This window comes from Balaenoptera musculus, chromosome 20 (assembly GCF_009873245.2).
Source record: "Balaenoptera musculus isolate JJ_BM4_2016_0621 chromosome 20, mBalMus1.pri.v3, whole genome shotgun sequence".
NCBI lineage: Eukaryota > Metazoa > Chordata > Mammalia > Artiodactyla > Balaenopteridae > Balaenoptera > Balaenoptera musculus.
In genome coordinates this window covers 43,406,040-43,430,519 of record NC_045804.1, presented here as the reverse complement: position 1 = coordinate 43,430,519, position 24,480 = coordinate 43,406,040, and the positions used below count along the sequence as shown (strand labels likewise).

At 35.9% G+C, this 24,480-nt stretch overlaps 1 protein-coding gene across 2 annotated transcripts in view; it reads right to left on the bottom strand.

Annotated features, from left to right (window-relative positions):
- NLK (nemo like kinase) overlaps positions 1-24,480 on the bottom strand; it is a 147,015-nt gene that overhangs the window by 53,576 nt on the left and 68,959 nt on the right. For both annotated transcript variants that reach the window (XR_005017818.1, XM_036837240.1), the window contains exon 2: positions 6,655-6,784. Coding sequence is in view for 1 of the 2 variants with exons in the window: in XM_036837240.1 (XP_036693135.1) it covers positions 6,655-6,784 (130 nt within the window). In the remaining variant the exon portion in view is untranslated. The remainder of the gene's footprint in view (positions 1-6,654; positions 6,785-24,480) is intronic.

The window sequence follows — 24,480 nt, the reverse complement described above, 5'->3', positions numbered from 1 at the left end:
CATTTCTATATTTTTAAAAACCTATAATTAGCTAGTGTCACAAATTCACATAAATTCATTTCTCATTATGTGATAGAAAAAATTTTAACATGAATATTTGATGCTTGTGGAAGGCAGTTAAAAATTAATGTTTTACTTGACATCTTTTGGACTCTAAGCTCTGTATCTGAACAACATACATCCTGTCTTGGGGGAAAACAGAATGCAATGAGTGACAGCGTCCATTAGACAAAGCTATTTTACACTTCAAATCTATCTGCTATAATTAGAGGTTATCTAAAGGAAAGTGACAACCATGTATTTTAAACCTTGATAGAGAAGAATGAGGCTTTCTTACTCCAAATTTGATGAGGCTTTTTGTAGAAAAGCCATATAAAACAGTGTTAGACATTTGCACCAAAGCATTTAGCTGTGATTCTTAGCTTCGAGGGTACAATATTTTAAACTCTGCCTGGAATTTTTGAAATGGCTGTTGTCTTATACTCCTGTTCTTTCTACCACCTCAAAATGTTTATCGGATGATGGCATTCCACAGTGTTTCTAGGTGGCAAAAACAGTGCTTAGACCATTAGAGATGATCCATGAATCTCAGAAGTGGTGTAAATGAGGAAGTGAGAAGGAATAAGTAGCAGAGTTTCAAACTCCAGACTTCATGCCTGACTCACTATTTAAAAAGCCCAAGTCCTTCTATAACCCCTCTATTATCTGTGGAAATAAAGTACGTGAGATTAGCCTTATGATGTAAATAGGAGGACCCTTGTAAAGACTTTGACTTGTAAAGAGTCGAAGTATCCCAAAATACCACAGACTCGTCAGAGGATCTCAAATACAAAAAAAAGCAAGCAGACTTGTTTAATTAAAAAATGAACTAAAGCTACATCCTTAAATAATGGTCATTACCAGTGTCTCAGCATACTTCTCAAATCTTTTAAGAGTTGGACAAAAGCTCATTGTGGTAGCTGCTTTTTAGAATTTTAACCCCTGTGATGTTAGAAGATTCACTATCAATTGGTTACATGATGAGTTAATGGCTTAGTGTTTTTTTTTTAGTTAATCCTTTGTCAATAAAACAATTGCTGTGAATAATCGCAATCCTAAATGTAAAGGCTAAAAATTTAACTGTTTGTAGAGTGCATTCTCATATTTAAGCAAAGGAGCTCCCACCTCCCCATTCTCTCACCGCCACCCCCACCCGGAATAGATTTCAAGTTCTTTAAGGTAGCGACTATTACTATTTTTTATAGAGTTGTAAGATATAATAAAGTATACAAATCCTAAGTGTATAATCTGATTAATTTTTACATACAAAGTGTATAACATGATAAATATTTACTCCATGGTTAAAATCTAGATCAAGAAATTAAGGATTTCAGGGCCCCCCCCTTGCTCCTTTCCAGTCAAAACCCATCTCTGCTCAGAGATTACGATTATTCTCATTTCCATCACCATAGACTCCTTTTGCCTGTCCTTGAACTTTATACAAATTGAATCATAATGAGTGAAGACCTTTGTATATGGCTTCTTTCATTTACTGTTATGCCTGTGAGATACACCCATGTGTGGATCCTCATTCCTTTTATTGATGTGTAGTATACCATTATATGAACTAACACAGTGTATTTATCCAGAGTACTGCTGGCAAACTTTTGGGTTGTTTCCAAATGGTATCATGAATAAAGTTTCTATGAACATTTTTGTACATGTCCTTTAGTAGATATTTGCAGTCATTTGTCTTGAGTATACCAAAGAGTACACATGCTGGGTCATCGGGCAGGTGTATATTTAGCTTTAGCAGAAACTGCCAGGTTTCCTAAGTGGTTTTACGAATTTACATTCTCACCAGCAATGATGGGTTTCAGCTGATTCACATCCTTGTCAACACTGGGTATTGTCAGTCTTTTATTTAAGCCATTCTGGTGAGTATGCAGTAGTATCTCACTAGTCTTAATTTACATTTCTCTGATGACTAATGACTTTGAGCACTTTGTCATATGCTTATTAGCCATTTGGTTATCCTTTTATGTGAAATTCTTGATTAAGTCTTTTCCTGATGGGCAAAAATTCTTGATCTGTAGAAGCTCTTTATAAGATATATGATGTTTAGATACAGAATTTACAGTCTGAAAAATGTCAAGTAAAATATTTATTTCTAATGGTCTTCCTCAAATGCTAAATATTTATTTTAAAACTTGTTCTATCACATAATATATTCTGGAAACAAGTTTTTTGTTGGATAATGCCTGAGGTCTGTCTTTTCATTCTCTTAAACTTCTGATGAGCATTAATTTTTAATGTTAATGGTGTCCTGTTTAACACTTTTTTTAAAAAAAGGTCAATGCTTTACTTGTCTAGTTAAGAAATCTTTGCTTATTTCAAAGTCATGAAGACATTTTCCTATGTTTTATTCCAGAAGTTTTGTTATTTTACTTTTCATATTTAAGTCTATGATCCATTTTGAATTAATTTATGTATATGTCATGAAGTAGATTTTTTTCATATGGATATCTAATTGATTCCTGTTTATTTATTTGTTTTTAAAAGTCTTTATTGAATTTGTTACAATATTGCTTCTGTTTCATGTTTTGGTTTTTTGGGCACAAGGCATGCGGGATCTTAGCTCCCCAACCAGGGATCGAACCAGCACCCCCTGCATCGGAAGGCGAAGTCTTAACCACTGGACTGCCAGGAAAATCCCTGATTCCTGTTTATTGAAATGGCTATCCATTTCCCTCTGGATTGCAGTGGCACCTGTCTTGTAAATCAGGTGGACATGTATGTGTATGTCAGTTTATAGACTCTCTATTCTGTTCCATTAATCTATTTTTCTGTCCTTGTGCTGCCTTGATTATTATAGCTTCATATGTTTCAAGTGTGAATCTCCTACTTTGTTCAACTTCTTCAAGATTGTCTTGAGTATTTTAGGTCTTTTCCATTTCCATTAACTTTAGAATGTTTGTCAATTTCCACACACACATACGCATAAAACCCTGCTGGGATTCTCCTTGGGATTACATTGAATACATAGTTCAACTGGGGAAGAATATGGGTATTAACCACAGTGAGTATTCCAATTCATGAACGCAAGAGCCTGTATTATTTTTTAAATGCATCAAGAATCTGCTCAGTACCACAAATTTTAGGCACAGAGCACACAAAACCAAATCCACCGATAAGTAACATATTCTAAGTATCCTTTGCCTTTTCATACTCCTTAGCAGCAGAATCATTAGCATTAATAATGTCTGCAGCCAAACAGCTTGTCTGCATTCAGAGAAGGGAGGGTCCTATTGGTATGATTCTTTATCCTACTTATGAACCTAGAGAGGCCTTATTTGAGTTCAGTCAGACTATACAAAGGAAAACAAATGATCCCCCTTTGCCTTCACTACCTCCTCTTTTGCCTCCTCTACTCCAGAACTAAAAGGTTGGGAAAAAGTAACTCCAAGAGAGATCACTGAGGTTATCATTCCGGACTCCGAGATTTCATATTTTTTTTCCCTGTCACTTTCACTCACTCACTTACTCTTCAATAGACTGACTACCTACCGTGTGCTTAGTGCTATTGCCTAAGGACAAGAAAAATCCAAGAACTCTATTACAGGGGCTCTTAGCAGGAATCAATGGGTCCTAAGGAGGCACTGGATGGGCATTAAAGGACTAGTAAAAGTCTAAAATGACATAAAAATTATGTGTATATGTATTTTTCCAAAAGAGGGTTCATGGCATTCATCAGATCATCAAAGAATGAAAAAACCCTCAGTCATCCTTTTTCCATGCTGATAAAATGACAACTCTGTGTGTGTGTGTGTGTGTGTGTATGTACACACACGCACAAGTGCACAGATGGGCAAAGTAGAGAATATTTTGTCAGATTTTATAATAGCTCAGATTCTGACTAGACACTGCTGAGAGGCCTAAACAACATCAATCTTTAGAAAGTTAAACCCATTTCTGTTTCTCTAAGTTGCTACATCAAGGCGAACCTATCCCTTTAAGATGAACAACCTTTAAGGAAAAAAATGTGCGTGTGTGCGTGCATGTGTGTGTGTGTGTGTATGTGTATCTCAATCAGTCAGATCACCTGAAATCAATGAATATGATACAATGACTTTGAAGGTTCTGTTCAAAAGAAAATCTAAAGGCTTCCAGGGTTTTGCAGCAATTCTCTGACACATAAAAAGCCACATCCAAATTAAAATCCAACCTTCCTACAACAGCCAGGTTAATCTTTCTAAATGCCATTTTCATCATGACATTCCTTTCTTTTCCTTCTATTCAATCAAATGTTAATCTCAAAAGGCTCATCTTAAGGTTTCTCCCTGTTTAAAGCATCTTTGAGATTCGAAGTCCATGACAATTACTCTCTTTTTCTTAATAGTACAATACTTGTCTGTCATCTTTCACCTGAGAAGCTTTAAAAAAATACAGCTACCTGGGTCTCAACCCCAGAGATTACAATGTAGTAGGTCTGGGATGAAACCCATGAATCTGCATTTTTAAGGCTCACTTGGTGATTCGAATATATTTTTAGGTTTGGTTGCCCAGCTTTTCACTATGCGCAGAACACACAGTGTCCTGTATTAACGTTTAACCATGCTGGCAGTCCTCCCACAGCACTGTTATCACAGTATTTATCACATTACTAAACTCCTTGAAGGTAGAAACCCCTAGAAGCTGATGTAGTTTAGGGATATAGGATGTGCACAATAAATGTTTACTGAATTAATGAATATGGGCCCTGAAGCAAGACAGATTTAGACTTCAATCTTGTGCCACCTTGACCTTGGGCAAATTACTTAACTCTAAGCTTTGGTTTCCTCCTCTGTAAAGTAGGGATAATAAGCCCTATCTGACAAGACTTTTAAGTATTAAATTAATATATGTAAAGGACCTACACATTTTCTGACCCTTGGTAACAAATGCTTAAACACCTGGTCCACTTCCTTCAAAAAAGGACCATGTTTTGAACTTTTTTTTGCATTCTCCACATGACCTAGCACTGCACTCTGCACACAGGACACAATTAATAAACATCTGTTGTCTTAACTACATCAAATACCAGTTGCCTCTTAGATTGGCATTCCACACATACCAGGTATGCTGGCCCTGAGATGCTTTTGTAGATCTCAGTGCACAGCATAAATTCATTATGTATAAAATAGTGGTGCCATGATGTCCCATCTCCAACTATCTGCCTCACTTTTGAACATTCCCACAGAAATCACAAGCACTCTTTTACGATACAGCTCAGGAGCTCTGAACAGTAGTTGCTGTGTTTTAATATGTGTGATTTTCAAGAATGCAGTTTGTTTCTTTTCTTACACTACTCACTCTGACACTATCTTTGTAACTTAATTAGTTACTCTATAGGAATGAGTCATGAACAAAGACAGCAACATATACAGATAGCAGCCTATTACACCATCCCTCCTTTATAAAAGAAGCCAAGATAGGTTTGAATAAACCATTGAAACCCTTAGTAAGTGAATTTCTGATGCCACCTTCAAAATATTTCTTCATTGTGGATCCCTTTACTTGAGTCTCTGACAATGTACATAAGGTCTGTACTCTTTGATGCTGGGGTGGCACTCACTCAGGCAAATTCAAGAAATAAATAACAAAGCAAGCACTAGACATCATTCTAAAATCACTTCCAAAATTTCAGGAAACAGTCATAAAATAGCAACTGGAATGATGTTTTCAAAGTTATTGAAACAAACAAACACATTGCTAGGCAGTTCCAACTGAATGAAAGACAAGCAGTTACTTTCTAAAAAAGTTTAAGGAAAATGGATTTCAAAAGGGGTAATCAATAAAGTGAAATGTGTCAAACCAAGGAGCTTCAAGTGAACATACTGTAAGTTTGATATTCCTAGTTTTACCAAATAGTTCAAACTTTTACAAATTTATCTCTTAAAGTGTGACCTACACTTCGGCCAAAGTTCTTCAGGTTCCTGTGCAAACAAGCAGTCAGACTCACAAGAAATTATCGTTTTCCTGATTTTTATTTCAGCAATTAAAATAGCACAGGTTGAGTACCAAATGCAGAATGTGAGGCAGTTTTTCTTTTCATATGAAACTGAAAACTAAGAGTTCAATGTTAACATCCCCCAGGTAAATTTTACACATACCAAACTTTTAATTCAGGATTAGCTGAGAAGAAGCTCTCTCAAACCACTGTGATTCTATTTCCCCATGAATCCTGACATCTCTAAACACAGCCATAAATAAGATAAACTATGTTATCTTTAAAAGCTGTATTGTTTTTAAGAGGAGAAACTTTTTTCTCACATCTTTAACTTAATCTCTGGTTTAAAATATTAAAAGATATAAATAAAGCATTTAAAATCAGGGGCCAATCACTTCTGTTTAAATCACTCAGACTACATATTATACTCTATTTTTATGTTGTACATTAGTATTGTTCCCAAGCTAAATATTAACATTTGCTTTAAATCAATTAATATTTATCTGTCAATCAATAAATCCTAGAATTCACTTAAACTTGCTCATTCACAAAAAAGGTCTAATTTGTCTCAGGTTTCCAAATCCCTTAATATGGTACATGAACCCCTTTTAACTCTCTTTTGCTCTTTACTAATATAATCAAACATACTTAGGAAATAGTTTATCCCAAACACTGATTTCACTTACATTATCATGTTTAAAAAAACACAACATCTTCAATTCCCGGAAGACCCTTTTGCAAGAGACCAGATTCTGGAAGACGTTGGGCATCTTTTTGAGTGCTACTCTCTTTCCATCTCTTGGATCTGTTACTGACCTAAAGACACAATATTTAGGGGGAGAGGAAAAAAAGACAGAGAAATCAATCCCAAACTTTGTTCTTCAGTGTTTCAGAGCATGACAAATACGTTTATGTTAAAACACTCAATATTAAATCCACTTAATAATGCTTCAGGTATCAGTGAGAAAGATAAAAAAAAGTATAATCAAAGAGAATGTTTAGCCCACCCAACTCATTTGCCATGCTTTTTTCTTTTTTTAAAATCTCTGTCTAAATTTCTATAAACACTTAATCTTCCTGAGAGGTCACTTAGCAATACATCTGAGGTAGGAGGGCTACTAGTGGTAAACCCATTTTAAAGACAGGAGAAAAAGTATTGAACATTAACACGACTGAAGTCAAATTAGTTTTATGCTTTATTTTCAGAACCAAATTCAAGATGGAAGAGGTGTTCATACAGATGTGGTCACTTTTAGTTGAATGTAGAGAATACAATTTGAGTATTTTGGTTTCTTATATAAATAAAACATCTTTTAGTAATACGGGTTTCAGTACATTTCAGGACACAACAGTGTCCCCTCATGAGTCTGAGTGGCAGCTTAGGGGCTGTAGCTTCTAGGTTATGATAACTTCTTCCCTTTTGTTTCTCAGTTCTTGGTATGATAGCTGCCTCTTGTGGTTACTCTCTCTTTAATAGCTCAGTGTCCGCCTTTTCTCTCTTTTAGCCTTCTAACACCTATATTGCCAACTCCTTGTATTATATTTCCCTGTGTTTGAAATACTAATGTGTTTCCATTTTTCTGATTGGACCCAATCGATACATATTAAATCAAAGCGTTTTGGTAAACATGGCCAATTGGCCATCAGGCTAATCGAGTTTCCATGAATTAACCTAAAGCTTTTTTCCTTCCACTCATCATTGATGACTGGTTGTCTTTGTACAATTTATTCCTGTCAGATTTATTTTGCTAGATTCCCATCATGCTCGGCTACCATTATCTTTCATTTTCTGTTTCAGCCATTCAGTGCTTTGGCTATTCCTCCCAGATTTGTATCATTTTGAAATCTGGTATGTCATCAATGCCTTTATCCAAGTTGTTAATTAAAGTTTAGAACAGGACTGAGGACAGAGCTCTGCAACAGATACAACACTAGGAGCCATCTATGAGGCCGGCATCCAATCATTAATCTGGGGTACGGTTAGTCAATTATTTATTTATTTAATTAACTACAATCACTCAGTTTATTTCTTCATCTTGTCCACAAGGAAATAAGACACTCATCAAATTGCCTTCCTGAAAATAAAGTGTTCCTATTTTTTACCCAAAAATCACACCAAACTTCTTTATGAATATCATCACTTCTTTATAAATTTATCTTAGTGATTGCTACTTCCTAAGTTCTTGTAAAACTCTTAAACAGTGCATTCTAGTATTTTTAAAACAGCATGAGGACTTCACTTTCTCCCACTGATTGAAAATTTGCTAAAACAATTAAGTATTATCACTTTCGAGTCTTCAGTAGCTTGAAATGTAATTCAACTAGGCTAAGAGACCTAACATTTTTGACTGTTGTTTAAAAAACACCAACCAAAATCCACAACACTGTTTAGAATCCACATAATCTAGGAAAGTAAAATAGGAAGGAAACCAAATATAACATTATATTGACTATTAAAAATTTTTTCCTGTTTAAATACACTACTTCTGTAGCTAGATACTAGAAGATAAAAAAAGTCAATGAAACAGCAAGGAAGGGAAATTCTGGATCACACATTGCACAGTAGTCATTGCCTCTCGAGTCTTCTTTAATCTAGAACAGTTAATTAGCATTTCTTTATCTTTTATGACATTGCCATTTTGGAAGAGTACAGGCCAGTTATTTTGTAGACTCTTCCTCAGTTTGGGTCTATCTGGCATTCTCTTGAGATTAGATTCAGGTTCTGTATTTTTCACAGGAATAACACAGATGACTTCTTAGCGCACCACGTTAGGAGGCCCATGAAGTCGATTTTTCCCATTACTGGTGATAACTTTGATCACTTGGATGAGGTGTTTGTCAGGTTTCTCCACTGCAAAGTTACTATCTTTTCCCTTTGTAACTATGTAAATATGCTATTCCTCATCAAACTCTGACCCACTACCTTTAGCATCCATGGATTTTTTTTGCCTGAATCAATGATTATTACTATGATGTTGCCAAATGGTACTTTAATAATTTTTAATATGTCTAACAGCTAGCCTGCACAATAAATATATTTTTAAAAATGAGTAAACTGATTTAACACAATACCCTTTCCAAAGACCTCATGCAGCAATACTATGCAACTTCTGACTTCTTACTGGTCTTGACCCTACTGTGGTGAGGAAAGCTGCTTTAAGATAAACCCACTCCGGGCTCAAGGTTAGTACTGTGCCTTGTAATGTTTTAAGGTAAAATTCACAAAGCAGCATTTTATTTTATTATTCATGCAAAAGCCAGTCCTGCCTGTGGCTGGTAACAATATAATCTCATGAATGTGAATGGCAGTGCAGTAATTTCACGCCATGTTGAGTTTGTTCTCTCTTAACTTGAAGTAGCAGATGCTTTAGTTCAGCACAAACAGTATCACAGAACACAGATAAGTGTGGAAGCCTGTTACACAGGAATTCTTTTATTTTCTTTGTTACTGAAAGGCTTGCTGTGCTTAGTTTCTCTGCTGCTGCAATACCCTGGTTATTTCAACTGCACTTGTTAATGAAGCTCCAGCTGTAGAGATAACGAACAACATTTAGGGCAACTTTCCTCATTTCAGAAAAAAGGAGCCATCCTTCGACCTACAATTCACTTATGACCAGTTACTTTCTCTAAAATACTGTTCGCTCTAAATGAAAACAGTGCATCTGTCATTTCATCTGATTACCTTCATAATCATTCAAGTTATATTAATAGGCACTTACTTCCTCAGTTTTAAATTAACGTTTGATTCTGTAAACACTACATTAAAAATAATGTTTTAGAAAAAGAAAAACAAAAACAAAAAAATAAAGTTTTAAGGGTTGCGAGAAAGAATCTTTTCTTACATCTGCTCCGGGTACATCAATCCTTCTCTGCACTTAGACTTTAACTTCAACTGCTTTTTAAACAGCCAAAAGAATCCACGAGCCATTCTTCAGAGAGATACAGAGTCAGTCAAAAGAGTACAATACCAGAACAGGAAGCTTTTTAGATCTGGCTGTGGTCATTTTGTTGTAGAGTTTTCTTAATCCCAGGAAACTGTGACCACTGCCACAAATCTGCTTATATTACTGACAAGCAGAAGGGGTGAAATGAAACCAGAGTAAAACTTATCATTGGGGATACTTTCCCAGGCACTAGAATGTTACATTATAACATCTTTTAATTAGTATAACTAATCAGCAAAAGTCCCCAAGAAATTAAATGCTCCTCATTCATTTTATGTGAAGAATCTTTCCCCCATGTATTTTAGCAGTTTTAAAGTTCATGGTGCTGATACAGGTTTTTAACTATCCAAAGCAAAAAAAAAAAAAAAAGAGAGAATGCTTCAACTTGGATTAAGAAAATCAGGTTCTTCTAATTCTAGTCACATTAACTTGTAATCAGCAATTCTCTATTTTTTGTTATACATACTACAATTACTATGCCAACTGTACCAATACAGTACACATCTCAGCAATAGAACTTCCTAGCTAGACTCTAAATATTTAATTATTGCCTTCACATTCAAGATTCACTTCCTTAAAAGTTATTTTTACTTGTATTTAGATTAAGTTTCCTTGAGAAAACAATAGCAAACTATGAGACAAAATTTTTGACAACAAATAAGTCTAGAAAATGTTTATTTGTCCTTAGTACATATTATATGTTCATGGACACTACAGGTTAAATATGGAATTTATTTGTATGACTCTCTGGTTTTTATAATCAGAACTTCAACAAGCTCTATCTAGCTTGTGTGCACTCTGACATAATTTAGAGTTGCAAACTATTTAGAAGAACAAACCTTCTAGGCTTCCCTGCCCCCACCCAAAAACACATAGAAAAGGATTCTCATCTTTCACATTTATATAATTTGTTCCATCAGTTGGGGTTTTCTGATGTTTGGTTTTTCCTTTTAAATGTTTATCCAAATTTGGTATTTGCTGAGTTAGCTCTATATATGAGAAAGCAACCCTTTTCCTTTAACTTAAGATACTTATAAATGATCCCCGAATTTGTTAATCTGATTATTACAAGGAAAAAAAGGTCTTACACAGTAGCCAAACCAAAGCAGTGAGATAGTTCTTTCTTTCTCTCCTATCCTAACACTACTGATCAGGAGAAGCAAAACATCTACATTTAACTGGGAGAGTTAATAGGAACTTATCCTCTAACTCTGTGTCTAAGTAAGTATAAACAGCAATGATCCCAGCAGATGAGACACAGCACTGAGCCATTCTGATCTGTAGTGAGAGACCCAGGAAGGGAAGGAGGAAGAATAAGGAACAGGCAAGCCATCCAATATCAAGCTGTCACATTTATTTTCAAATACTTGTTATTGTAAGATCTAACTTTTAAGACTGCCTCAACTCCCCAAACCAATAACCATTGAATAAGTTAAAATATAGGTGAAAAATTATTTAATGCTAATTATTGTTGTCTTGGGAATATTTTATGGTTCTTTAGAGCATGAATTAATTAGTTCCATCCTTACTGTAGATGCTGGGAAGACAGAGAGACTCTTCCTCCTCAGTCACTGTCAAATATCTCTGTGAGAGTCCGACTGGCCTGCACAAAAGTTGCCACATTGCCTTTTCAAGGGGGATTTTCTCATGTTAGAGGGTGAACGTGACATAGCCTAGTCTGCCAAGTCTAGGAAGTTTTCATGGCACACTACCCACAGTCTTCTAGAAAGAGACCTGTGAACATTGTATGGGGAGGAAAACCAGCTGCAATGAGGGAAAGGTTTCTGTACAAAACCACAAAGGAAAATAATTCACAACTGCAACTCCTTCTTGCATTTTAACAACTTTGGGCAAGAGGAGGTTACAAAGGGTAACCAAAACTAAAACTATGTCACACAAAAATATGCTTGCTTTTAATCCCATTGATGAATTCCTGAAAGATATGTATTCAGTAACAAGAACACTGAGGAATATAAAGATTTTTTAAAAAAATTTAAAGAATGGCAATTTTTGTTGTACATTAGTTTCATAAATGTGGAAGACATCAAATGAAAGAAAAGGACAGTTTTACTCACATGGTAGGTTTATAAGATTATGGCTTTACCAATGTCAAAAATTGTAATGAATTTAGAAACAGAAACTTCACATCATCAGAAAAATTTTAATTATTATTATTTTTAAAGATTTATTATTTATTTATTTATTTATATTTTATTTTTGGCTGCATCAGGTCTTAGTTGTGGCACGCGGGATCTTTGTTGAGCCACGTGGGATCTTTCGTTGAGGGAGGTGGGCTTCTCTCTAGTTGTGGCATGTGGGTTTTTTTCTCTTCTCTAGTTGTGGCACGCAGGCTCCAGGGCATGTGGGCTCTATAGTTGTGGCGTGCGGGTTCCAGAGCGCGTGGGCTCTGTAGTTTGGGGCACGCAGGCTCTCTAGTTGAGGTGCGTGAGCTCAGTGTTTGTGGCACACAGGTCTAATTGCCCCGCGGCATGTGGGATCCTAGTTCCCCAACCAGGGATCTAATCCGCGTCCCCTGCATTATAAGGCGGATTCTTTACCACTGGACAACCAGGGAAGTCCCCAAAGTTTTGTTTTTAATTGCCATAGAGAATGCTTTATCATTTGATATTTTAGTGGTTAAGCTAATATTTTAATAACTACTTAACATAAAATGTAAGTCTCAATATGCTATAAGTTAAAAGCAAACTGAACACACCAACAGTAAACCGCCGTTTTTGAAATAAAAGGGAAAATTTGAATATGGTTTAAAATTATGATTATAAATTAAATTTCCATATTTTCTAGAAATGTATATACTAAGTATACATAGGTGAAATGATATGAGATCTAAGATTTGTTTTAAAATACTTCAGTAACAAATATTGTTGAAACAAAGCAAATCTTGAAATTATTGAATTTGAATAGTAGGTTAATGGGGTCTAATTATTCAAAACTAAAGAAAATGTATATTTGCAAAATTGCAAAATAAAAAATTGAAATAAAAAAATTTAAATGTTATTCATAATAATGTTAAAAATATCCAATATTGGGATTAAAACTAAGAAAAGCTAAGCAAGACTTCTACACAAAAGGACTAAAAAACATCACTGAGAGAAATTAAAGACATAAATAAATGGAGAAACATACCATATTCATGAATTAGAAAACTACTCAATATTGTAAAAATTTCAATTCTCCCCAAATTGACTTATAGACTCGGTGAAATTCAAAACAACAAATGGTTTTCTTTTTGTGAAACTACACGAATTAGTCTTAAAGTTTTTATGGAAATGCAAATATGCCAAGGACAGCTAAGACACTCCTGAAGAAGAATAAGGTGGGAAAAGTTGCTCTACCAGATAAGAAAACCTATTATAAAGCCACAGTAATTTAGCTAGTGTAATAGACCAATGAAACAGAAAAATGGCTCAGAAACAGATTCTCCCATATATAGACACTAGGCTTATCATAAAGGTGGCTCTGCAGACAGGAAGGTTGTGCCTTAAGCTAGCGTTTCTCAATTTCAAGCCCATCCATCTAAACACTGCTCTATAATACTGGGGCTAAGACTCTGCAAACCATGTTTTGGTTTTTCCAGCTAGCTCCAGGTTAGACTCTGCTAATAGAGGGCTTTAGAGGAGACTGCAAGGCTGGAGGAGCAAAAAGGAACAAAGGGCTCTTATCAAGATACGTACAGAATTCCTACAAATCAATTTTTAAAAAAGGCTTGAATAGGCATTTCACAAGAAAGGATGAATTCAAATGGCCAATAAACAAATGAAAAGGAGCTTAACCTCCTTAGTCATTTGGGAGATGAAAATTAAAACAAAATGAGAAAGTATGATATAACCACCAAAATGACTAATGTTTAAAAGTCTGACAATACCAAATGTTTGGTGAAGATGTGGTGCAATGTCAATTCTAACACACTGCCAGTAGAAGTGTAAATTGTACAATCACTTTGGGAAACAGGTTGGTTTTATATACTAAAATGAAAATAAATATACACTGGAACCCAGCAATTTGACTCTTAGGTATATACCCAAAAGGAATTTGTGTACCTATACACTAAGACACATACAAGTGTGTATGTCCACGGCAGCCATATCTTTAATACCCTTAAAACTGGAAACAACTCAAATATCCATGAACAGCAAAATGGATAAACAAATTGTTGTATATTCACATAATGGAATACTCTATAGCATTAAAATGAACTACTGCTACATGCAACAACATAGATAAATCCCACAAACATAATTTTGAGCCAAAGAAAAGTCACAAATGAATAATAAGATTTCTATATAAAAAATATAAGCAAAGTTAAACGCTAATGTTTAGGGATGCACACTTAGTAGACAGAAACTATTAAGAAAGGAAGTGGTTACCATAGAAGTAAGGACAATGGTTATCTTGGGGGGTGCTTAATGATGGTGCAGAGAAGAGAGGACTTCTGGGTGCTACCAATGTCTTATTTCTCATATGGATGATGGCTAGAGGTGTATACTTTGTGATAAATCACTGAGCTGTATGTTTTATTTCGTACTGTTTTTCTCTCTGTGTGTTATTATATAACTAAAAAGGTAAAGGCTAACTTCCCAGTTAAATTTGAGCATAAAAAAGCATTTTAGATTGAAATCTATATAATGAGTAATTTTTAAAGAGGGTGATTCTTTCCTTTTTTCTTTTTTTTTTGCATATAGATACACATCTACACCAGCCCAATGGATTCTATCATTCCTTTCCTTGTGCCACTGGTTCATTCTGTAGAGAGGAGTATACATAATATCTTCCTTATGTTTTGATAGAATTCCAAAAGAATTCGCTTGCTTAAAAAAAAAAACAAACGTTTTCTTCATCATTACACAAGAATATGCTATTAAGGAGCATTCCACAGGAGAGTGCTGTCAGCAGAATTATAGCAGAACTACAGTCCCACCCCTAATCTAATCACAATCTCCTAACTTCTATTGTGAAGCAAAATGCTGAAGCAGCTACAATATATAGATGTCCTTCAGGTTTTTAATTAGTTAGCCTTTTAAAAATAACCAAACCCCAAAATATTGCAAACACAAAACAGGAGGCAAGACTTCCAGCTGTGGCAAACTGAAGAAATCAGCAAATCCTCTCCCAACAAAACTACTACAAAACTGGACAAATGTGTCAGAAACAACCATTACAGGACTCCAGAAAACAACTAAAGTCAAATGACAAATTTAAAAGTGTTTATTTATGAAAAATGTGGAACTCTGGGTAAGAACAGTGGAAGTCAGTGGTGTTACTGCTTTGGGTTGCTCCTTATTCACCGCCCACCCCAAGCACAGTCCATGCAGTACCTGGGAAGTGCTGGCCACGGAAACCAGCGGCTTCACTGCCTGAGTCTGCTGAAGTGATTTGAAATGGAAGGCAAAAAACCCATACCCAGTGGCACTGAGAGTAAAACCATTAAACCCAACTAGAAAAAAAGAGATAAAGCCTACAGCTCTGCTAGCCTGAAGCTGCTGTCCCAGTTGGGAAGAGGTGCAGACTAACAGAAATCCAGAAATTTAATAAGGAGATTCTGGAAATGAGAGCCACAGGGGGCCTGGTAAACTCTCTATGCATTCTTGGCTAACTGGAGGCTGCGTATATGCTCAGAGTTGACTGGAGAGGTCCTAAGCTCTCCACCTATCAAGGGCTGACTAGGAGGCTTCCTACATATGAAGGGAAGAAATGAGAAGCTTAGCAGAAAGTAAAAGCTGAGGCATGCTTGAAAACTAGAGCTCCCTAATACACTCACAGAAGGCTCAGCGAAGGGTAGAAGCCTTACTGGCTCAAGATGTTTGAGCACAACCTTTAACTAATCACTGGCTGACCACTAAGCTATGGGACCCCAAGAAGGCCAAGGTAAAGATGAAAACAAAAACAACTGAGCAAAAACTTGAATGGCTGCAATCCACAGGGGAGAAAGATCCCGCATATTAAGTCAAGTTACTTAAATATAAGCAAACATACATAACAACAGCAATAATGACAACCTTCAGACATGGGAGGAGGGCTGGGGAGGAATCAGACCCAGGGTTGTTACAATATATTACCAAATATGTCCAATTTTAACAACAACAACAACAAAAATTACAAGACATGTTAAAAAAAAAAATAGGAAAATGTGACCCATACTCAGGGGGAAAAGCAGTCAACAGAAACTGTTTCTGAGTGGGCCCAGATGCTGTATTCAGAAAAATTTCAAAAGCAGTTATTATAAATATGTTCAAAGAATTAAAGAAAAATATGGTGACAGTGACACAACAATAGAAAATCTCAATACAGAAATAGAAACTACAAAAAAGGAAACAAACTCTAAAGTTGAAAAATACAATATTAGAAATGAAAAATTCACTAGATTGGCCCAAAGCAGATTTCGGATAGCAGAAGAAAAAAAAAAAATCAGTGAACATAAAAGACAGATTCATAGAAATTATACAATCTCAAGAAAGGAGAGGAAAAATTTGAAAAAAAAAAAATGAACAGAGCCTCAGAGAGCTATGCAATAACACTGAATGTACCAACATACATCTAATGGGAGTACCATGAAAAAAGGAGAGAGAGAGAGGAGCAGAAAAAAAGATATTTGAAGAAATAATGGTTTAAAACTTTCAAAATCTGATGAAGAACAATATACAAAACTCAAAAACTCCCAAGTAGGATAGACACAAGAATTCTGCACCTAGACACTTCATAGTCAACCACAGATCAAGTTAAAGACAAAGATAATAATTGAAATATGAAGAAAACCAACACAATTAATGACTGACTTTTCATCAGATATAACGAAGACTAGAGGGAAGTGGAACCCCATAATTGCAGTGGTGGTAGTGGGGCAGGCAAAAATTCTATATTCTGTTAAAAAAGACCCTGTCCTTCAAAAATAGAGGCAAAGTGAAAACAATCCAAGATAAGTAATGACTAAAAGAGTTTGTTGCCAGCAGGTCTGCTTTACAGGAAATAAAAAGAATCCCTTTGGTCTGAAAGGAAATGACCCCAGAAGGTAACTCAAATCCACAGGAAGAAATGAAAAACAAGAAATGGCAAATACGTGGATAAATAGCACAATATATTGTTGGTTTTAACATATATAGATGTAATATATATGACAATAACAGCACAATAGGGGGAGGGAACTGAGCTATATTGGAGCAAAGTTGTTGCATTCTACCAGAATTAAAATACTATTAATCTGATATAGATTGTTCAGAAATTAAGATGCACACTGCAATCCCTAGAACAACAAATAATAAAATAACTAAAAAACCAAAGAAGGATTAAAAAAAAAAAAATCAAGAGATGAGTTAAAATGGTCAAATGAAAAAGTTGACACAAGACAAGAAATACAATTTTGAAATATGGATTTGTTTAACACAAAAGATAAAAAGGAAGGCTGTAGCAACAAAAGAAATGAGATATATAGAAAACAAATACTGTAGCAAAATGGCAAATGTAAATTCAATCAATAATTACACTAAATGGGAATGGATTAAACACTTCAATAAAAAGCAGAGATTGACAATTTTTTTTAAGTTTTTTTAAAAAATAAATTTATTTGTTTATTATTTATTTATTTTTGGCTGCGCTGGGTCTTCGTTGCTGCGCGTGGCCTTTCTCTAGCTGCAGTGAGCATGGGCTACTCTTCGTTGTGGTGCATGGGCTTCTTATTGCGGTGGCTTCTCTTGTTGCGGAGCATGGGCTCTAGGCACATGGGCCTCAGTAGTTGTGGCACGCGGGCTCAGCGGCTGTGGCTCGCAGGCTCTAGAGCACAGGCTCAGTAGTTGTGGCGCATGGGCTTAGTTGCTCCACAGCATGTGGGATCTTCCCGGACCAGGGATCGAACCTGTGTCCCCTGCACTGGCAGGCAGATTCTTAACCACTGCGCCACCAGGGAAGTCCCAAGGTTGACAATTTTTAAAAAGCAAGATTCAACTATATGCTGTCTACAAAAGACACACTTTAGATTTAACAATAAAAATGGGTTGGAAGTTAAAAGAGGTAAAAAGACATACCATAAAAATGGTGACCACAAGAGAGCTGCAGAAGCTATGTTAATACAAAACAGAACAGATTTTAAGACAAATATTACTAGAGACAATGAGGGACATTTCATAAAGATAAAAGAGTAAACACATATACGATAATTACAAATGGTCTACATAGTTAAAAATAGACTCTCAAAATTCACAAAGCAAAACTTGACAGAAGAGAAGAAACAGACAATTCAATAATTATATTTAGAAGTTTTAATACCCCACTCTCAAAGATAAAACAACTAAACAGAAATTAAGCAAGGACAGAAAAGAGTTAAAAAAATACCATCGACTAAGTTTACCTAAGTGACATTTTCAGAACACTCTACCCAACAAGAACAGAATACCCATTTTTCTCCAAGCACACACAGAATGTTCCTTAGGAAAGCCCAAATGCTAAGTCAAAAAACAAGTCTCAATAAACTAAGGACTGAAACAAAAATATGTTTTTCAGACCACAGTAGAATTAAATTACAGATGTTAGAAATTTTAGAAATCCCCAAATATTAGAATATGAAACAAAACAAAGAAGAAATCACAAAGAAATTAGAAAATACCTGAATTGAATAAAAATTAAAACACAATATCTCAAAATTTACTGGATGCAGTTAAAGCACTGCTTCGAGGGAAAATGTAATTTTCCCTTAATGTAAAATTCCCTTAATTTCCTTTAATCAGTTATATAGAAAATAAAGCCCTCAAATCAGTGAGATATAAGCTTTTATCTACAGACAACTAGAAAAAGAGCATATTAAACCCAAAGCAAGCAAGAGGAAATAACAAAATCACAATGGAAACAATAAAGAAAAAAACACATCAAGAAAATCAATGAAATAAAAAGTTCGTTCTTTGACAAGGTCAAAAAATGTTGATAAGCCTTTAGCTAAACTGATCAAGAAAAAACAAAGATACAAATGGACAAAATCAGGAATGTAAAAGGGGACATCTCTACTAACCCTACACAAATTATTAATTAAAAATATTCCCTTGGGGCTTCCCTGGTGGCGCGGTGGTTGAGAGTCTGCCTGCCAATGCAGGGGACACAGGTAAGAGCCCTGGTCTGGGAGGATCCCGCATGCTGCGGAGCAGCTAGGCCCGTGAGCCACAATTACTGAGCCTGCGCGTCTGGAGCCTGTGCTCCGCAGCGGGAGGGGCCACGATAGTGGGGGGTCCGCGCACCGCGATGAGGAGTGGCCCCCGCTTGCCGCAGCTGGAGAGGGCCCTCACGCAGGGACGAGGACCCAGCACAACCATAGATAAATAAATAAATAAATAAATAAAATTTAAAAAAAAAAAAAAAACCTTTAAAAAAATACTTAAAAAAAAAAAAATTCCCTCAATGAATAGCCCAGGTCCAGATGGCATCACTGGTCAATTATATCAAACATTTAATGAAGAAACAGTACCAGTCTTTCACAAATTCTTCCAGAAACTGAGAAGGGACCACTTCCCAACTCATTCTATGAAGCCAAAGTCAGACAATGACAAAAGGACTGAATTCCTTTATCACAAGAGATAAAAACTATAGCTTAATATCCTTCAAGAATATTAATGAAAACATCCGTGAGTAGGAAGTCCAATCCAGCAACATAAAATCCAACCCCCATTTATGATAAAAACATTCAACAAACTAGAAACAGAAAACTTCTTCAACCTGATAAAGGGCATATGAAAAACAGAGCTAATATCTTACTTCACAATGAAAGACTGAATGCTTCCCCTTAAGGTCAAGGAACAAGGCAAAGATGTCTGCTCCAGCCACGTCTATTTAAATTTTACTGGAGGGTCTCATCAGTGGAAAAATGGCCCCCCCCCAAAAAAATTTTTTTTTTTAAAAATCTAAATTGGAAAGGAAGATCTAAAACTGATTTTATTTGCGGATGACATGATCCTCTATGTAGAAAACCCTAAGGAATACACAAAAACAGTACTTAAACTAATAAACAGGTTTATCAAGGTTGCAGGATACAAGATTATTATACAAAAACCCATTTTTTCTACATGCCAGCAATGAACAATCTGAAAATGAAATTAAGAAAACAATTCCATTCACAACAGAATCAAATCAAATAAAATACTTAGGGAACAAGTTCAACAAACGAAGTGTAAGATATACAGCAAACTATGAAATATTGCTGAAATAAATTACAGAAGATTTAAACAGAGAGAACACTTCATATTCATAAATTGGAAAACTCAATGTTAAGATGGCAATCCCCCCATAGTGACCTACAGATTCAGTGCAATTCCAATCAAAACTGGAACCCTCATATGTTACCGGTGGAAATGTAAAATGGTACATCCACTTTGGAAAACAGTTTGGTTGTTTCTGAAAAAGTTAAAATAAACTTATCATATGATTCAGCAAATCTACTCATATATTTACACAAGGGAAATGAAAATATATGTTCACACAAAGATTTCTATGTGAATATTCATAGCGGTATTATAGCCAAAAAACTGGAGTCAAATCCATCAACTAGTGGATGGATAAACAAACTATGGTACATCTATACAATAGAATAAAAAGGAACAAACTACTACTTCCTTACAAGCTACTACTTACATGGCTAAACCTCAAAAACATTATGCTAAGTGAGAGAAGCCAAACACAAAAGACCACGTAATATATAATACCATTTATAAGAAATTTTTGGAAGAGACATTTAGAGAGACAGAAAGCATATCAGTAGTTGCTCAGGGTTGGGAACTGGAATGGGTGACTGACCACAAATGGTTAAGTTTTGTGGGTAATGAAAATGTTCTAAAATTGGGTCGGGGTGATGATTGCATAACAGTGGAAATTTACTAAAAATTACAGAATTATTACATACTCATGATGGGTGAATATTATGGTAAGTAAATTATGCTTCACTAAAGCTGTTAAAACAAAAACGTCACCTCAGAATACTGACTGTTTACAATATTCTAGACCCTATTCTGATTTTATGCTATATAATTCCCCCCTTGATATTTATATAGTTTTTCCATTTATCCACAGAGATTTCACATTTCAAAGAATACAGAAAAATCATAACTTCTCTCTCTTTTTTCTCTTAATATCAGCGTTTTGTTAATCTCTAATTCATCTGGAAATTCCTATAATGTATGCAATGAGGAATTAATTTTTGGAACTGAATGAATGAATCCATGAATCAATCTTTGGAACTGCTACTTTGTTTTATGGTTTACTTGTTTATTTTTCAACCAATACTATTTGATAATTATCACTTAATATGTCTTATAACTTCTTCATATATACATTATTGCCATATAATCAAATTCTTTAAAGCAGCTACCATCAAATTTAGCACATCAGAATCAACTGGTAGGCTTTACGAAAAGAAACACAAAAACGAAACAACCCAATTTCATTACTTCCTAAGAATTTGTATTTTTTTAAAAATTAATTTATTTATTTATTTTTGGCTGAATTGGGGCTTCGTTGCTGCACACAGGTTTTCTCTAGTTGCGGCGAGTGGGGGCTACTCTTCGCTGTGGTGCGCGGGCCTCTCATTGTGGTGGCTTCTCTTGCTGCGGAGCACGGGCTCCAGGCGTGCAGGCTTCAGTAGTTGTGGCTCGTGGGCTCTAGAGCGCACGCTCAGTAACTGTGGCGCACAGGCCTAGTTGCTCCACGGCACGTGGGATCTTCCCGGACCAGGGCTCGGACCAGGGCTCAAACCCGTGTCCCCTGCACTGGCAGGCGGACTCCCAACCACTGCGCCACCAGGGAAACCCCAGAATTTGTATTTTTAAAAGCTCCCAGCTGACTCTGACTTTACTCAGATTCAAGAACTACTGCTTTAAACACAGTGCTTCTATAACTTTAGGTACATAAGAATCACCCAGAATTCTTAAAGTCTTAAGATGAAGATTGATTCACTAAGTCTGCAGTGGTGAATTGAGGTTCTGCATTTATAACAAGCTTCCAGGTGATGCTGATTTTACTGGTAGCAAGGTTTTAAGATATGTATCTTACTTGGTTAAATATTAAATATTAAATACATAAGGTAAACATGGGATCTTAGTATATTTGGCCTTCCCATTAGCCAGGGTATAAGTCCTCATTTATTCTAACTTCTTTTATGCTTGCCATTAAAGTTTTATTGTTCACATATACAGAGTAAGCTAAAGTATCATGTCTAGTGCCCTGATTTTTGTGACTGCCACTTAGGGGATGCCTCTTGACTGCCTGGCTCTGGAGGCCAGAGGATTTTGTGTCCTGGTCCCATGGGACTGTAATGATTTGTGTCACCCAGAAAGAAGCTCATACCCCATCTGGTGCCTTGATTTTTGTTACTGCTGCTGGGAACACCTCTACCCCTCCTGGCTCTGGTGGCCAGCAGGGCTTATACGTGTGGTCCCAAAAGATTGTATATATTTGCATACATTTAAAAGCTGATGCCTGAGGATCTGGCTTCTAGTTGTCCTGAATCTGGGTGCTGAGACCCTCCCTTTTGGGACACTGACAGGTCTTAGCACATCCTCAACTATTAGGAACTATTAAAAATGTAATAAGCTGCTTGGACAATCACAAAGGTTTGAGAGACAACCAAGAGCTGAAGTAGGGTTGAATGATAAGGTTCATCTCCTACACAGGCCAGTCCTTCAAGACTGGGAGATGTGGTTGCTTCATCTACTGTATAGAAACCAACATAGAGTAAAGCAAAATGAAGAAACAGAGGAATATGTCCTAAATGAAAGAACAAGATAAAACCTCACGGAAAAAAACCTTAATGAAACAACAGAGTTAAGTAATTTACCTGATAAAGAGTTCAAAGTAATGGTCCTAAAGATGCTCACTGATCTGGGGAGAAGAATGGATAGACACAGTGAGAACTTCAACAAGAAATGGAAAATATAAGAATGTAGCAAATATTTAGAAATCACAGAGCTGAGGGATACAATAACAGCACTGAAAAATACACTAGAGGGGTTCAACAACAGACTAGATGAAGCAGAATAAAGAATCAGTCGACTTCTAGAAGGCAGTGGAACTCACCCAGTTAGAACAGCAAAAAGAAAAAAGAATGAGAAAAAGTGAAGATGGCTTAAGGAACTTTTATGGGACAACATCAAATGGCCTAACATTTGCATCATAGGGCTTCCAGAAGGAGAAAACAGAGAGAAAGGGGCAGAAATATTATTTAAGGAAATAATGGCTAAAATCAACAGACATTCAGATCCAGGAAGCCCGAAGAGCTGCAAATAAGAAACATCCAAAAAAACCCATACCAAGGCACATTATAATTAAAAATGCCAATTTAAAGACAAGGAGAGAATATCAAAGGCAGCAAGAGAAAAATAACTTGTTACATACAAGGTAACCCCCCCTAAGGCTATGAGCAGATCTTTCAGCAGAAACTTGTAGGCCAGAAGGTTGTGCATGATATATTCAAAGAGCTGAAAGAAAAAAAACTTCCAACAAAGAATATCTTCCTGGGACTTCCCTGGTGGCCCAGTAGTTAAGACTCCGCACTCCCAATGCAGGGGGCCCGGGTGTGATCCCTGGTCAGGGAACTAGATCCTGCATGCCACAACTAAAGATCCCACATGCTGCAGCTAAGACCTGTTGCAGCCAAATAAATAAATAAATATATATTAAAAAAAAAAAAAAAAGAATATTCTACCCAGCAACATTATTAATCAGAAGTGAAGGAGAGATTCTGAAAAAAGATTTCCAGAGAAGCAAAGGAGTTCATCACCACTAAACTGGTCTTATAAGAAACGTTAAAGAGACCTCTTTTAGCTGAAAAGAAATAGCACTGATTAGTAACAAGAACACATATTAGGGGACTTCCCTGGCAGTCCAGTGGTTAGGACTCCATGCTTCCACTGTAGGGGGCATGAGTTTGATCCCTGGTCGGGGAACTAAGATCCCGCATGCTGCATGGTGCAGCCAAAGAAAAACAAAGAACACATACAAAAGAATAAATCTCACTGGAAAGGTAAATATATAGTAAAGATAGTGGATTAATCCCTTATAAAGCTAGTATGAAGGTTAAAAGACAAAAGTAGTAAAAAATATCAATAACTATGATTATGATAATTAGTTAAGGGATACAGAAGATAATGATGATTTTTGGATCATCTGGCAACTCTATTTTCAGTTTTTTGAGCAACCTCCATAGTTTTCCACAGTGGCTGCACCAATTCACATTCCCACCAACAATGTAGGAGGGTTCCCCTTTCTCCATACCCTCTCCAGCATCTGTTATTTGTAGATTTTTTAAAATGATGGCCATTCTGACCAGTGTGAGGTAGTACCTCACTGTAGTTTTGATTTGCATTTCTCTAATAATTAGCGACGTTCAGCGTCTTTTCATGTTCCTTTTGGAAGACTGGCCTTCATTTCTATGTTCTGTCCTTACCAGGCACCGTATCTGTCTGCCTCACAAAATAAATTAGTAGCTTTCAGTGTTTTGTAGCTATTTATGATATAGGTATTATATGTTAAAAAATATTCACCAGTGATCCTAGCAAATTGTCTTGTGTTTCCTATTACAATTGA